Here is a 17,078-nt window from a genome sequence, read left to right as displayed (position 1 = left end):
TACCACTGTACTAACTTGTGTGATATTCTTGCTTTCACCACTAACAGCTCTCCTTCATTTTCCAGGACTCTGGAGTTCCTAATGAGGCATTTGGCTCACCTCGCTGATTACTGTGCCATCACCAACATGCACACAAAGAACTTAGCGATTGTCTGGGCACCAAATCTGCTGAGGTACCTTTTTTTATTTGATTGAAGATGAGGTATCTTAGCCAGGATAGTCTTATGTCTTGTTTACACTCAGCATCCAGGACCTGCCGAGCTGAACGATGGTGGTGGAGGGGGCTTTGGTCCTCTTGATTTTGATGGAACCTTGCATGTTCAACATTGGACCTTTTTGTACACATGAAGCAAAGCAGTGGGTGAAGAAGAATCTGGAGTCCTCATACACAGAGATGTGCCTGGGACTCTGGGGAGCACGGCTAAGCTGGACAGGGAGACATGTGCCCTCAGCCCAGTTAGATGCATTGTGCAGGAAATGTCAGGTGATTGGAGAGAAGAGAAGATTGCTGGCGCAACCCAGGAAACTGAGGGGGTAAAGAGAGAATGACTTCCCACACCACTCCTTGTTCCCCTGAGGAGGAGGAACAAGAGTTTGCCAGCAAAGCTGCCTCCTAGCCAGTGAACATGTCAGCTGGCCCTCCAGCCAGTTGGGCAGCTAATCAGATTCACTTGCGTCCTGTAAGGCAGGGCTGAAAAGGATTATTTTTTTAAGCTCATTGAATGCTCTAACCTGTGAGCAACATCAATAAAAGGTACTTGCCTGTGTTTACCTTGCAAGACTTGGATTTCCCTCTTGGTTTGCACTGTCTTGAGGGATGGCTTGCCAGCCTCCATTACAATACGTATTGCTGAGAGCTGGTTCAGCATGTAGGCTCAGGCATGCAGCTTACACCTTTTTAAATATATATGGAAGCAAGCCCTCCTCAGGTGAACTATGCAGCCCTCCTTTGCAAGGGGCAGATTGTGCAAGTGGGGAACACTGTATTCACGTAGGAATTTACATAGATTCATAGACTCATAGAATTGGAAGGGACCCTGAGGATCATTTAGTCCAACCCCCTGCAATGCAGGAATATTCGGTTGTCCCATATAGGGATCAAACCTGCAACCTTGGCATTATCAGCACCACACTCTAACGAACTAAGCTTTTAATACATACATCACCATCTTACATATCATCAACAAGCAGTAGGAGAGGATGTTCAAGCCAGAGGCCCTAGGTTCTGCAGCAATGTGTGCACAGTGCAGCTGCTTTTTAGACTTTTACAGTTTGTCTTTCCATCATTGGAAATACCCCCTTTTCCCAGTCTTTTATTGCAAGGATAAGTTTGCTTCCCTGTTAGTAGCTGGAGAATTCATGAGTCCATTAGCATCTTTCCATTCTCACCTAGACAAATATCTTTCTCCACCTGCAGTGCTTAAAGTTTTTTGCAGAGCAGTTTGGGCACTGTATGAACATTGCTAATTAGAGCAAAGGAGTTCAGAAAGAACCAGGACAGCAGTTTCAAAGAAAGTAGCCTTCTTTGTGAATGGGAGTCACCAAACAATGTTTGTCCTTGCGCAAGAAGGAGAGAAGCCTGTTGTGTTGTACATCAAGTTATTCTGCTGATCCAGAGTTCCCCCTGCTTGGTTGTTGCTAACATCTCATCTCTCATGTTTTTCCTTAGATCAAAGCAGATAGAATCTGCTTGCTTCAGTGGAACGGCTGCTTTTATGGAGGTGCGAATTCAGTCAGTGGTTGTGGAATTCATTCTCAATCATGTGGATGTCCTTTTTAGCTCCAAACTAAGCTCTGTGATTCGAGAAAGTGCAGGTATGTTTCCCCAGGGAAGAGACAGCAGGTTAAAATTCAAAGAGTTCCAAAACTTGCAAAATATGTATAGAGCGGCATCAAAGTGTGTCATTTTCATACTTCACTGCCTAAATGAAGAAATGCAGGCTTTTTGTTGTCTCTTATTATCCCTCCCTACACTGCGAGCTAATGATGCTTAACAAATTTATAAAATGGAAGCATAGGAAGGTGACCCCTGTTAACTGTCATGATCCATGCTGATCATAGCGCTTTAAATTCTAAAAGCTTTCATGACAAATTTTTGCTTCACATGACGTATACTCTTCTGATTTTACATGCTCTCTAGGGTATTGTGTCTAGTTTTGGTTCCCTTGGCAAAGGCTGGAATACAGGCAGAGAATAATAACTTTAAGATAACCAGTAATTAATAGCAGGTAGCATTATTACACAGGAGTTGAAAGGGTGGCAACTAAGGAGGTCCAGAAGAAAGCAGGCCAGGGCAAGGCAAGGAGTAGGGAAAACTGCACAACATGGCAATGCTTCTAGCAACTGGCTCCAACCACAGCCTGATGCAGCCTGGCCTCCCAACTGCAGGTGTCTGAATTTGTTCTACACTTGAGAAGTGTTGCTGTTTACAAGCCCTTTACTTAAGAGTCATGCAGCAACATTGGGCTTTCAGGTTTGAGTCAGCCATGGGTTCTTCTGTCTGCAACCCAACCCAAGGATTATTTGAGAGCATCCCCTGGAGGTGGCGTCAGTGCTTGCTTCAGGGAGCTCTGTCTACTCACCTAAGTTGTCAATCATTGGAAGGTCTGGGTCGCCATCAAAGGATTCGTTGGCTGAGGTTGCGCCTGGGCCCAGCATGACTCCTGCACACAGACTTTCCTAACTCATCTCTAGCAGGTCCTGCTTTCAGTTATACAACCTCCAAGAAATCTCTCTTCTGGAAAACAAAGTAGTCGGCATGCTCGTTAGTCTTGAAAATGGTCTGTGGAAATTCAAATAATTGTCCTGATTATTGTACTGGCTTAGGTTTAATTTGTAGATAAAACTTGCACACACAGGTTTGCTGTGTGATGTGACAAGGAGCATTCAACGCCCATTAGGCAGTTTGCATTTGGGTGGCATGTAGGCTGACCGAATGTGTTTGAAGCAAATGGAGAACTTCAAACGTCCAGTTTGCTATGGCTTTAAAAGAAAGTTGTCAGTCCAGTCTTATTCCTACTAAAGCGTCATCTAAAGGGCAGGGAAAATAACATTATAAAATCAACTGATCAACTCAAAATCAACTCAAACCAAACTTATTTTCATTCTACAAGCAAGTTTCCTAATGCAACTGTGGTCCTGCATTCATCTTGTTTTCGTGCTTTCAAAGTACCAAACAGTAATATGATTCTGTTTTGGTGTGGATGTAGGGATCAAAGTGCTGCACTGTACAAACCTCTCTCCTGAACTGCTGCACAGGTTTGTCGTTGCTTCTTCCCCTGGTGTCTTATCTTCATCTGCCCTTGTTTTTCATTTTTCTGGCAGGTCACAGTTCCTTGTCAAGGCCGAAATCCCTGCTGGTGTCTTCGCCCTCCACAAAACTGCTCACCTTGGAGGAAGCACAAGCAAGAACTCAGGCCCAGATAAACTCCCCAATCGTGGCAGACAGCAAGTACATTGAAGTGGGTGAAGGACCTGCTGCTCTGCAGGGGAAATTCCACACAATCATAGACTTCCCATCTGAAAGGTAGAGGCAGTTTTCTTTAGAAGACATGTGTCCATCGTTACTGCTTTTAAGTTACAGGACTGACTTGCCTAGGGGAATTGTTGCAGCTGACTGTATGGCTGCTGTGCATTGCCTTTCTAATGATCACTTTCAAATAATCAATAGCAGAGTTTGCTGGGGGTGAGGGGAGTTGCCTTATACTTGGTCAATCTCCAGGGTCTTTGTTGGCTGTTTTGTTGAAAGATTCTTAAGTATGTCAGTTTTAGACAGTTGGTGATTGCTGTTTGTTTGTTTGCTTATGCCACTCAGTGAGTATATTTTATATTCTGTAACTTATTCAATTAGCGGTTGGTGGTCCATTGATAAATTAGATGTTGATTTTTCCTAAATATTGGCAAGCTTTCCAGAGCTCTTCCCGGATTGGAGGTTGCAGAACATTCTTTTGACAGGACGACACCTCCCCCTGAACTTGATTGGCAGGGTCTTCAGAGCCTATTCTCTCCCTGGGGGTGTAGTCATCCCACCTCCAGAGCTACCCTGCCTATGGCTGTGTTTGGTTGGGTAGTTTCTTCTCTGGTGAAAATTCTTGTTGTTGAGCCTTTTTCAGCCCCCCCCCCCCCCGTTTCCAATTTCCTTTTTTTCTGAGCTAATTTGAGAATCCATCACTGTTTACTTTTACCATCAACATAAGCCCACATAACCCACAAACCACCCTTCCTATTGTTTTACTACGTTGCCAGTCAGTGATGATAGGACCTGCAGTGGTGGGTGCATGAAAAGAGAAGAGGGGAAGGATTTAATCCTTTCCCATCTCCCTAATGTCCTACATAACAGTTTGTTAGCACAAAGCTCATGAGAGAGAGAGAGTTCTTGAGAGTCCTTTGGGATTCAGGGGCAAACATTGTTAATCAGCTTGTGCAACACCACCACTGCTCCCATTGCTTGCCTGGTACACTTACTAGGGGGTCTGTGGGGGGGTCTGTTCATAAGCATGGGGGGCTTTAAAAGCTTGCCTCTCTTTGAAGTCCTTAAATTTTGCCAGCACTTGAAGCTCTAATCTTGACGGGTCACACATCTACTGGGGGTTGGTTTGCTCCTCTGTTGTAAATAAGAGGGCACCAAACGTGGAATGGTCAGCTACCAAAAAAGAAAAAAGCTGACACTTTCTCCCTCCCTTTCTAGCAATATCTTTGGCATTGTGTGACATTCCTGGGGTGTGAATCTAACCGTTGCCTTTGTGTCCTGCTTGTGGGCTTCTTTCAATGGACGTCTGGGTGGCCATTGTGAAAACAGACTGCTGGACTAGATAGGCTTTTGCTCTGATCCAGCAGAACAGCTCTTACTTACTTTTAGTATTTTTATACCATATTTCTGAAAAAGGCCATGGTTGTTTATAACAGATCAAGGTGAGGGGGGTGGAATCCCAACAGTGAGACAGGATAGGGTCTTCTCAGTAGTGGCGCCTTTGCTGTGGTTGTCCAAAGACCTGAGCCTAAGAGCAGGAAGGGGTAAGGGAAGCAGATCCTTCTGTCAACCTGCCCTTCACCTGACATTTTTGCATTGGGTGCTGTCAGCACTGAGTTGCTCAAGTTGGATCACAGATACAGTTTTAAAGTCTGGTATTCTTTACTATCTCCCTACCTTTATATGCCTCTATCTATCTATCTATTGGCTTTTTATGCTTGCCTTTATTTTGTAAGGGATGTGCAGCAAAGTTACTACCGTAGATGATTTTCTTCTTCTTTTTGCAGCCAGGTATGCTTTGCCACAATTAGAGATTTCTCACAATCTGTTAAGTGCAAATTCCTTCTTGCTGTCTCACTTCAGAAAGAGACCACCCAGTAAGATGAAGAAATCTCCTGTTGGCAGCTGGCGCTCCTTTTTCAACCTGGGGAAGTCGTCTTCTCTTTCCAAACGGAAGCTGCAGCGCAACCCAAGTGAGCCCTCCGAAATGAAGGCAATAGCCCTCGCAGGTATGCGGACCTCTTAGCCAGGGCAGTAGAGATTCTGAGCCAGAAACGATTGCAGCGTTGACTTTGACTTCATGTGGAATGCAGGGAAGTCAATCAAAGAGCAGCCACACTTGTAGTTTTAATCTTGAACAGTTTGAAAGCTGTTCAGTACTGTGATTCAGATCACCTCGATGTTCTAAGGCAGGGGTCAGCAACCTTTTTCAGCAATGGGCCGGTCCACCATCCCTCAGACTATGTGGTGGGCCAGACTATTTTTTTTTTTGGGGGGGGGGATGAACGAATTCCTATGCCCCACAAATAACCCAGAGATGCATTTTAAATAAAAGCACACATTTTACTCATGTAAAAACACCAGGCAGGCCCCACAAATAACCCAGAGATCCATTTTTTTTAAAAAAAGGACACATTCTATTCATGTAAAAACACGCTGATTCCTGGACCGTCTGTGGGCCGGATTGAGAAGGCTATTGGGTTGGATCCGGGCCCCAGGCCTTAGGTTGCCTACCCCTGTTCTAAGGACTTTTAAAATAAAAAGTGTCCCCTCTTATGGAAGAAAAACAAATATATGTGTCTGAGAATATGTTCCCATTAAATGCATGAAAATGTTTTTTGTTATCCAGGAGGGCGAGGAGACAGTGGGACCCTGCGCTCAGCTAAGAGTGAAGAGTCCCTCTCGTCTTTACATGCTATAGATGGTAAGATGGAAAAAGGTCTTTGGTCTGATTCACCTTTGTGATGGGGGAGGGAAGTTGCTTGTATACATTCCTTAATGAGCCAAATCAGCCTGACTGATTTTAGCAGCAATTCCAAGGAATTGCTGTACCATCAGAAAACGGCCCCAGAAAATTTCACAGCAGTTCTAGCAGTTCTAGAAAGAATAACTAGGATATAGTTTGGGGTGTGGCAAAGGAAGAAATGATCCTGACTCCAAACACATGAGACCAAACTTTTGAGCACAATCTTTATTCTGGTTACAGAGAAGTGGAAGAAAATAGAACATTGCTTGTAGTTTATATACCTGATGACTATATTAATGGGAATCTGCTCTCTTCTTTGCTAGGTGAATCTAAACTGTTTAGACCCCGAAGACCAAGGTCTAGCAGTGATGCATTGTCTGCTTCCTTTAATGGGGAGCTCCTGGGAAACATGAACCGCTGCAATTCCTATGATAACGTGCCGCATGACCACGAGAGTGACGGGGATGAGGGGCATATCCACGTCCCAGCCCTCATCTCTCCAAGGTCAGCAGAAGACGTTGACCTGAGCCCACCTGAGATCGGTGTGGCTAGCCTGGATTTTGATCCCATGTCTTTTCAGTGCAGCCCTCCCAAGGCAGAGTCTGAGTGTCTCGACAGCAGCACCTCCCTGTTGGAGTCAGTGGACTTTAATAAAGATAAGCAAAACACCTTTAAGAAGGAACTAGACTCGGGCAGCCAGTCGCACACCCCTGGCAGCGCCACCAGCTCAGAACCAGTTTCCCCCTACCAGGAAAAGACCATGAGTCCTTTCTTCACTCTGGACTTGAGCCCAACAGAAGAGAAACCGTCCAAACCCATAACTTTCTCTGAAAATGTCGCCCATGCCTTCTCCCCCAAGATGGGGCGAAAGCCATTCAAGTCTCCGCCACTGAGTTTGTTGGAGCCAATCTCCTTCACCATGCCCAGCCACATGCCGGATGTTGTCATCGGAGGGGGAGCAGGGAGTGCAGGTCCTCCAGACTGGGCCAAAGGGATGTCTGGCACCAGTGAAGCCACAAGCAGGTCCCCACCCCACCTGGTGGTGTCCCCCTTGAAGGCCACTGAGGGGAGAGCAAACGAAGGATGCCAGCTGGAGTTCCAGAGTCAAGGAGATGCTAAGAAGCCGGAGCTTCTAGAAGAGGTGGAGCAACCCCTGAACAGCAGCCAGAGTAAGCCTGTACCTTCTGCACAGACACAGCCAGGTACAGTGTGCTTTCCTCCATTCTTTCTTTAAATTCACAAGCAACCAGCTCTCTCGCTTCTCTGCGTGCCTTTAAAAAGAGAGGGGGGAAAACAATCTGGTAATAGAAATCCAGAGTGCGTGTCTTCCAGAGCATGTGGAGGTTGCTCGGGTCCTAATAGGAAGCTTTGAAGGAACCCAAAGCTTCTCTGCGGCCTCCTTGCATCGCAAAAAAAAATATGCTTGAATATTTTATATATCCCTATATCTTTCCACTCTTTCATAACGTGAAATGATCTCTTGCAGTCCTTGCAAATCAATATGCCACCTGATAAACTCTTTTATTTTTAACTTTTAAAAAATAATAAATAATAAATAAATAAATCTGGCTACACTTGAAGAAGGGACCTTTTTTTTGGCCAAAAGTAACCTGAAATTAAATTGTACACAAGATCCCATCAAAAGGTTCTGACCTTTTCTTTCTGCATTATCTGCTGCCTAGCTCTCTAGGAATGCAACAGGAAACTTAGACAATCTCTTGCGCTTTTCACGCCGAACTGCTGTCCTGTTTGCATGTATGACAGAAGATGCACTTTGTCACGCCAAGGAGTTGCCACTGTGAAATGTTGGAAGAATCTATTTTTTTATAATGGTCTATAGGAATTTCTCGCTCTCCTTACAGGATAAAGTAAATCATTCTCTTCTTTTTGTTTTTCTACCCTTCCTCCCACTAGGAGCAGTTGCCCTCGACTCCCCCCAGGATCCTGTTCCAGTCAATTCTGTCTCTGTTGTCCCTCCTCCTCCTCCTCCGAAAAACGCTGCACGCATTCTAGCCTTAGCCCTGGCAGAGTCTGCCCAACAAGCCTCTGCTCAGTCCCAGAAGAAGCCAGATGTTCATTCTGACTGTGCCGGTGCGGCAGAGACTGAAAGCGGAGGGACTGTAGAAATGTTCCATCCGTGTTCTGGCATCACTCCAGAAAAGCTCCACCTCTATGCTGCTTTGCCAGAGAACCAGCTCACTTTTCAGGCAGCTGCACTTGGAGAGCACCACAGAAGTGGGTTACCTGTAGACCAGGCACCTCAAATCAGTGGCATGCCTGAGGGCAGCAATCACTTACATGGCACACCTGGAAATCGGGACCATCCCCTCCTCCCTCCTGAAATGTCTGGAGATGTTCACAGTGGCACTAACATGAGCTGGGACCACACCCACTTCCACCCTTGTATGTTGGGAGACAACCACCACCTTGCTCATTCTGTTACGCCTGAGGACCAGAAACACCCTCCTCCTCCTCCCCCTCCACCTCATCAGCATCATCCCTGCGCAAGAGGAGCAGTTCAATCAGAACCACCTACAGCAGAGATACCCATGGAGAACCCTCATCTCCACACTTGCCTCCCTTTGGACAAGACCCAAATTCATGCCAGCAAGCTCCACTTTCCTGTCTGCACAGCAGACAAAGCCCAGTTCCCTCCTGTCACTGCTGGGGAGAAGGCAGCTGCAACCGTCCTGGCATACATGATGATAAAGAACCAGACGGCAGCAACAGAAATGGATCCTGGAGTAGTCAGCCCGAATATTCCTCCTCAGCCGACCACAGTCACCACCACCAGCAGCAACACATGGGGAGAAGCACCGCTCATGGCTGCTCAGCACGCTCTGGCTGGCAGCCAGCAAGCTCCAGTGCACAGACCAGGGGACCATCAGCCAGCTGTGGGGCAAGCCCCAGCTGCAGCTACAAAAGCTTCCAGTGGCTTCAGTCAGGTAAATAATCCACAGGTTCCTCTTCCACCCTCTGCCCAGCTTGGAAGTCTTAGGAGAATAGATTATGCCCATCATGATTAATGGGAAAAACCTTAGGCAAAATCGCTAATCCTCAGCCTTCACCACTGTTTACCTGTCTCTGCTGGCTTTTAAATTTGCTTTCTTCTTCTCAAAGATAGAAAATGGTTGGATTTGCCCAGCAGGGTGGGATGGGGTTAATAACTTTTTGCCAGTTGCCAGTGAAGTTCCTAGACATAGCAAAACTTTGACAAAGAGGTTTTGGGGAAAGTCAGCCATAGAGAACGTCAGTTTTCAGTCGGTTGATGCTTGGGGTTGTCATAACAAAGGAAGCAGACATGTAGCAGCCAAGCTCAGCAGCAGGTGGTGGTCTTTCTTTGCCTGCTAGCTGTAATTACTTACAGAGGGGTGGAAGGAATTTTTTTTCCTCCATAGACAACAACTGGTGCCTTTGGATTGTGATGTGCTTTGAGATAGAGCTTTCCCAGTCTCTAGCTGGTTTCATTTCCTTTGCCATGGTAGTGGTGCAATCCTGTTGAAAGGCAGCAAAGAATGTGCAAGCTCTACTTAAGATCCAGATGTGAACTCTTGCTGTGCTTGGGGAGCAGAGAATACTGCACCGGCCAGCCAAGGAGTCATTTGTCCATATTGCCGGGCTTGTGAAGCAGACCTTGTACCCACTCCCATGAGCTCAGCAAGGAGCAGGGTCAGTGAAGTTGTTCCATTCCAGCTAAAGAAACCAGTTCAGTTTGTCACCAGAGTCTGCCTCTGTCCTGCTCAAGAGTGTGCTGAGGTCACAACTAACGCTTGCTGTTCTTTCTCCCACCAGGTACGAGGAGAGGCACCTCCTGAGAAGCTGCCCGAGCCTAGATCAGCTGAGCCAGCCCCCATTTTCGTCACCGAGGGCAGTGCCACGATCCAGTGCACTTCCGCCACCCCTCATGTCACGCTTCACCCAGGCCACTTGGAAAAGCCTCGAGAAAATGCCAGGGCCCCCCCACTGCAGCTGAGGTCTGACTCAGTCCCAGCTCAGCCCTCCTATGGATTTACACCTCCGGTGCCACCCGTGAGGACGATGGAGAGTAAAATTGCAGCAGCCATGCATTCAAACAATGTGGACCCCATGAATGCTGCCAGTTACCACTCCTTTGTGGCTGCATCCACGCTGCCGCCACCCGTGGAGGAAGCTCCGCCCCCACCTCCCCCTCCGAAACACACCTCTCTTCAGTCTGCCTATTTCTCCCACTCCAAGCCAGAGAGCTCCCCCGAGCCCCCCGTGTCGGAGAACTACGTGCATCACAAGCCGACATCCACCCACCAGTACAGGGCTGAAAGCATCCCGCCCCACCTCTACCACAGCAAGTCTGAGCAGCACCCTGGCTACCCCTCGCTGTCGGAGACCCCCACCTCCATGGGCCCCAGGTACAACACCTACGCCACTCAAGGGAAGAGCGCGTCCGTCCATCATGCCAAGCCTCGCAGCCGAGTGGAGTACTTGTCCTCCATGAGCCCTACCATGAGGAGCACGAGTTACGTGGAGGAAACGCCCCCCTACCCCTCCATCCGGAGAGTGCACTCGCTCCACGTCTCTGCGCCCTCTGCCATCCGGTCAGTCCCTATCTCCCGCACCGAGGTGCCTCCTGACGACGAGCCCTTGTATTGCCCAAGGCCCCTCTACCAATATAAGCCATATCAGCCCCACACAGATTACCATGTCACTCAGCTGCAGCCTTACTTTGAGAACGGGCGGGTTCATTACCGGTACAGCCCCTATTCAAGCTCCTCCGGCCCCTCCTGCTACTCGGCGGCCGACGGTGGGTTTTATGACTTGGACCCTTACGGCACGATGAGGCTGAGGCCGCTGCACCCACTCCCAGGCAGAGACTTTGCGTCCTACTCCCGACTGCAGACCAAGAGTTTGTATCGCTGTCCTGGCCTGCCTCCCTACCCCCGAGGAGGCCTCGCTGGACACCTGGCGGGCAAGGAGCACAGTTTCATTAGCAGGGATGTGCCGCCTGCGCCTGACGCCAAGCCCATGTATGTCTCCTGGGACCTGGAGGACATGGAGAAGTACCGGATGCAGTCCATCCGCCGAGAGAGCCGCGCACGCCAGAAAGTGAAAGGGCCTGTCATGTCCCAGTACGACAATGTCGCCCCTCTGCTGCAGGACGAGCTGAGGACTGTGGACGTCGTTCACCTGCGCAGCAAATCTGATCCTGGGAAAACTGGACTCCTCACGGTTGCTGATGGAAAGGAAGGGAAGTATCCGGGCAAAGTAGTGCCCCCTGAAGGGGAGGAGCGCTATTATGTGCCACATCCGGAACCGGACGTGGACAGAGCCCATTACCACGGAACCTATGGGAATGGGCAGTCAGAGAAAGCGTCGCTCCCCCAAAAGCAAAGCAGCCTCAGGAGCAGGAAGCCGCATGAGGCGGGTTGCAATTCGTCTGAGCACAGGATGCACCTGCCCCATGAAGCCAGCCACAGGCAGCCACTGGAGTCTAAAAACGGGCCCCCTTATGCTGACTACCGACCAAAGGGCCACCAGGAACCACCAGAATCCACCGGGTACCAGCACTCCGGTGGGAAGTACGCCCCAGCCAGCCACGATGCCTTGAGACTGAACCACAAAGAGGTGAAGCTGGCAGAGGACAGGCCTGATATGGAGAGACATCGGGCCAGGCCGCCTGCCGCTGCTGAGAAACACGCCCGGGACTGCTTTAAAGAGGGCGAGCACTATGGACAGCCTGCAGCACCACCCCCTAAGCCGGAACGGAGCCACAGCCTCCGGCTTCAGCACCCTGAGAGCATAGAGCGGGACGCTGCCCTCATCTACCCGTACCAAACCCTTGGCAAGCGCCAAAGCACTATGACGGTGGTGTCCCAGTACGATAACTTGGAAGACTACCATACCATGCCTCAGCACCAAAGAGGGGGTTACGCTGCAGGAGGGGGCTTGGTCCCTCCCTTGGCTCATCCGCATAGTAGGACTTACGCCACAGCTTTGGGCCAGGGAGCATTCCTGCCCACAGAGCTCTGCCTGCAGAGGCCCGAGACTGAGATCCATGCAGAGTGAGCTCCAGGGCAGAAGGTATAGAGTGTAAGCAGCCTCTGCTGGACAGTGGACTGGTTTATTTTTTCAGTGATACAGACACACAAAGTACCCCATTGAAGCAACTCCCTCTCCATTAGCGCCCCCTCAGCTCCCTCCCCTCCAGCCCCCATGCCGCTTACTGTTTTTTATATCGTAAATGTATAGTTTTATCTCACATGGTCTAAAAAGTAGGTTGCAGCAGTCTTGCAGGCTTTTGTTAACCTCGAAGACAAAAATCAGTCTCCAGGCAGAGCAGAAACAGAGATTGAGATTCAGGGGTCATGCTGTAAATGGTTCTCACTTTCCTTAGATTTTGAACAGTGGCATTTCCCATAGCTTTGACACTTTGCTTCAGAGCCCTGTGCATGATGTATGTATTGATAGGATGATGCAGACATTTCTTCTCCAGGTAAACGTCCCTTGTATGTGATCACTAGAAAGAGATTTATTGAATGGCAAGATTTAGTAAATATTTTAATTTGGTTCTTTTAGGCATAATTCACCAAACTCTGGGAAATTGCATAATTCTGCAATCCCAGATTTTATTTTATTTTTAAAGCAATGGTACCTTTCTGCTTAAAATGTTCTTCCAGTGCTTCTTAGACCCAACCTAATAAGAAATATGTCCATTGATAGCAGTAAGATGTGATCCTACTGGTAGCTGGGAAAAAGGTGTTGCCCAGGTAAATTCTTTTTTCTTAAAAGGTAAAGGTAAAAATACACATAAGAAACTACTTCATCAAATATTGAGAAATCCAGGGCAGGGGTCTGGGGAGAGAGAAACTCAGCATTGATATTGTTGTAAATGGTGCTTTGGTTTGATAAGCGAGAGCTGCATTTCTTAGCTTCTTACAGCAAGTGTGTTTCCTATGGTAGACCCTTTCTGCTGGGTGAGTCTAACTGAAATGGTGAAGTGGCTTGGGCTCTGGCCCACCGCCCAGGAATTTCAACAAGGCAGGCCTGCGAGAGATAAGCTGTTTTAACCTCCCTGCTACATATCATTCCATCATCAGTTAACAAAGTAAATCTGTAGTTCTGCCTGGTGGTTCCCTGATCATTGCTGGTTCTCTATGAGTCGTGACAAGGGCCTGGGCATGTAAGTGTGATTTAGTGACCAAGTCCTCCACCATATGCACCTCCCTCATCATGTCAGTAAGGCAAACCACTCTGTGAATTTAGACTGCTGATTCTCCACATGCTGCCGTTGATGCATCAGTGCATTGTTCTCTCCCATGTTTTGTTTCTTAAAAAAGATCCCCATGGAAGCAAGATAGCGTATTAGTTTGCTTTTCTAGTCAAGTTATATGAATATGCAGTGCTTTTAAAACATGTTGTCCTTGCTGGAACAGGAACCAATAGATGCCTCAGGATTCCCACTTCACCCTTAAGAGTCAGAGCAATGAAGCCTCTTGCCATGCAGCCACCATGGAAACACGTGACATTCCAGTAGGCAAGATGCAGTGGGTTTTGCTTGGTTTTTACGAACTTGAAATGAGATGCAGAATGTCCAGAGCCCATCCCAAGGTGCAGTGTGTTTTCTTGGTCTTGAACGACGAAACTCTGTAGCAGGGCTGAAGTCCACAAGAAGTATCCAGCGGGGGCATCTCTCTGTCCTAGGCCCTTTCCGCTAGCACCAGAAGAAAGGAATTGGATCAAACCACCTTGGAACTGAAGTTTTTGTCCAACAGCATTCCATCTTTAAAATGATAAGAGAAATATTTTACAGGGCACAAAGCACTTCTCAAAGACAGCTTGTCATTTTGTTCTTTGGATTTCCCAACTTTGTCTGGGGTTGTTACAATAAGAATAGCTTGTCTCTCTTGGTTTTGATTATTTCCATGATTTGGTAATTCTTATTTTAGGGGCATTGCTCCTGACTGTGTTAAATATAAATTTAGTGGCCAGAAAACTCACTGTGAACCAGGTTTACCTCAGCCTCCGCCCCCTGCCCTGGTAAGGAAGTTCAACATTTTTTGTTTTGCAGTTGAAAGGAGAAATCTCTAAATAGGACCATTCCAGTTTGGCAGTTGTATGGAGCAAGCTTGCTTTGCTTTCTACAAGCGATCAAATTAGCTGTCCTCCTTTGTGCAGACTAGCAGAAGAAGCCTTGATGTGGCCTGCACAGACTTCCCCCAAAGTCCATTTGATTTTGGCATCCAGCCATGTAAAGTTCTTCAGCCTCTTGCAATGGCTGTGTTGCTCTCTATTGAGGTTCTGTCCAGAGTTCCAACAGGCACATCCCATGTTGAGAATATTTTGAGGTTCAGGTAGCGAGGGCTACAGGACAAGCCTCTGTCTTCATGAAAGCCTTAATTTTCCTTGTATCCTCTTCATATATCAGCCTTACATTATCTGCCCTCCAGGTAAGATCAGGACCAAGCCAACTTCCTGTAAATCATAATACATTGTGGCAGCCCTAAGCAAACACTGAAATTTCCCTCAGCTCACAAATCTCATCCCCCTGTAGAGATAAAGTGCCCACACAGGTTAGATTTTGAATTCTACCACTTTCTGTAATTCCCATAACAGTGCTTAAATAGCATACTTGAGTCTCCTTAGCCAGACCATTTTGTCAGAGCAGTTTCAAAATCATGACATTGAATTTTATCACCCCTCGCTTAATCCACTTGGCTCTGTTTATGTCTAATCACCAACATGACTTGGAGGCTGTTGGTCCAGAAAGTGTTGTGCAATGGTGTGGCAGTACAGCCTTGAGTGTAAAAGGAAGCGATTAAATTCGGAACTGTTTCCTAAGCTTGAAGGAGCAGTGACAATCGCCCTCTTTCCCTGTACATTTTTGCCACTCGAGTAGTTGGTACCTTTAAAAAACAAAACAAAACCCTCTTCCCCTCACCTAAGAAAGCCATAAAATTAACTATGCAGTCCTTCTCATGTGCTGTGGTTAATTTTGGGACTCTCTAACCATTAGAGAAAAGTCTCTTGCCCCATTCCATGTTTCTGTGTGTTTGAACCCAACCACAGCTCTGCTCTCACCACAGAGGGAATAGCAAGCGGGAAGGAAGTGGTCAGGTAACCTCTCATACCAGTGGAAAAGTAGAGGAATGCCTGCAAGGGAAGACAGGCTAAATGAGGAATTCAACTTAAATCAGCCATAAATTCCAGCCCTTTGTCACCTGTAGCAACCTGACCTTTGGCCTCACCTGGCAGGTTCTTGCTCCTTTTTGTCACTCACTGCCTTTACCTTAATTGCCATTTGCTGAAATTTCAGCAGAGCTTGCTTTTTTCCACCGTTGGATACCCAGATTTGAATTTCCCTCGCAGTTAGGGTGCATGCGTCTTAACTCCTGAGTTTCCCTGTCTGTTCAGAGGGGAATTAGGTCCTGCTCATGATAGGCACCTTGAGCAGATCTAGCAGGTACTTCTCACCTTCCTGGTTACTCCTTAACCCTGCTTACTCCCCAGTCTGCACCTGTTTCCTCCTGCTCCTCTTCTGTAAAGTTCTTCCTCTTGCTGTCCTCGCTTCTGCGTCTACTGTACCCCCCACCCCTAGTGTCCCACCTCACACATCTCCACTCTTGGCCCAGACATCATCTTGTCCTGTCCAGCTGGGTAGTTGCAGAGAGGCAGCAGCTACCAGCCACACTCCCCTCAAAATCAGGTTAAAATTTTATGCAGAGGACAGTGAAAACATTGTGCCTATGTCTTTGCAGACAAAACTGGGGAGGGGGCTTATTCCTCAGAGGGGGGGTGGGTCTCATCAAGAATTGCACAGCCGTGGCAGAAATTGCCACACAAAGCCAAAACCCACTTTGAACTCTGATCCCTTTCGGAAGAGCGAGTTTTGGGCCCTTGCATGCTCTTCCCCCATCCCACCCCCAGTTCACCTCCTTAGGTACGTTGATGACAAAGTGTTGACTGACTGCAGTGCGACATTATATGTCAGGGAACAGAGTGGTAGGTTCTGGGTTTCTGTTTTCCTTTCTAAAGGTGGCTTCGGCATGACATTTTCTCCAGACCCTTGTGCTACGGAAACTGAGGCAATGGGCATGGAAGAGTTTAACATGTGCTCAGTAACTTCAGTGTCTTCAGTAAGTTTTCTAGTGCGTAGTTCCAGTGCAAAACGAACAAGAAATGGTTGTTGTGCCGTTTATTTTCCTGCTGTGGAAAACTTGAGTCATTTTTGAGCCACATGAGAGAACCATCCCAGGGAAGTCTTGGGTGATCTCCAAGTGTTCTCTTCTCTTTAATTTATATAGTGTCTTATTTTTTATTCTCTCTTCTTCTTTTTACACTTTTGTGTGTGAAAACTGGTGTAAAATGTATATGCCGATGAACTCATGCTCTTTCATGTAAATATTTTGTGGCACTCCCACCCATTCCTTGTAAATACTTAGATTCTCATTTTCTCCACACTGTTAAGGGGCGGGTGTGCTCGGTTTATTTTTATTTTCTATTTTTTAATTTGTACTGTAATGCTATGATCAAGAGTTGAGGTGTCTTGTGCTATTAAAACAAACAAACCTAACAGTCCCACAAAAGTCAGATGTACAACTCAACAATTAATGAAGCCAGGTTAAAACCTACTTGGTAGTGTCTGTGTGTTTGTCACTCCATTGGTGGGGATGGGGGTCAGTTGTGGGGACCTGCAGTTCGAGTGGCACTCAGAAGTCCGTGGCAGAAAATGCAGGTATGCTGCAAAGCTACTGCTGGTAGATGGTTGAGTAGCCTCTGTCATGTACCTGTAGCCTCAGTGACCTTAGAAAAGAGCCTTCAGTGCTAGGGAAGCTGCTCCTTCCAGAGCAGGTTGCACTCTGTCTTCCTGCCAGAGTAGAGAGGCCCTGTTTA

General features: G+C 47.4%; 1 protein-coding gene across 7 annotated transcripts in view; it reads left to right on the top strand.

Annotated features, from left to right (window-relative positions):
• The window catches only part of ARHGAP32 (Rho GTPase activating protein 32), a 201,342-nt gene extending 188,588 nt beyond the window's left edge, over positions 1-12,754 (top strand). For all 7 annotated transcript variants that reach the window (XM_053367597.1, XM_053367595.1, XM_053367600.1 and 4 more), the window contains 8 exons: positions 66-173; positions 1,670-1,815; positions 3,325-3,526; positions 5,333-5,478; positions 6,099-6,173; positions 6,539-7,417; positions 8,130-9,160; positions 10,008-12,754. In XM_053367597.1, coding sequence (XP_053223572.1) covers positions 66-173; positions 1,670-1,815; positions 3,325-3,526; positions 5,333-5,478; positions 6,099-6,173; positions 6,539-7,417; positions 8,130-9,160; positions 10,008-12,254 — 4,834 coding nt within the window. In that variant the 3' untranslated portion in view covers positions 12,255-12,754. The remainder of the gene's footprint in view (positions 1-65; positions 174-1,669; positions 1,816-3,324; positions 3,527-5,332; positions 5,479-6,098; positions 6,174-6,538; positions 7,418-8,129; positions 9,161-10,007) is intronic.
• The last annotated feature ends 4,324 nt before the right edge of the window (positions 12,755-17,078 follow it).

Source organism: Podarcis raffonei, chromosome 15 (genome assembly GCF_027172205.1).
Source record: "Podarcis raffonei isolate rPodRaf1 chromosome 15, rPodRaf1.pri, whole genome shotgun sequence".
Taxonomy (NCBI): domain Eukaryota; kingdom Metazoa; phylum Chordata; class Lepidosauria; order Squamata; family Lacertidae; genus Podarcis; species Podarcis raffonei.
The sequence above is the reverse complement of the archived record's forward strand: the minus strand, read 5'-3'. Positions and strand labels throughout refer to the sequence as shown.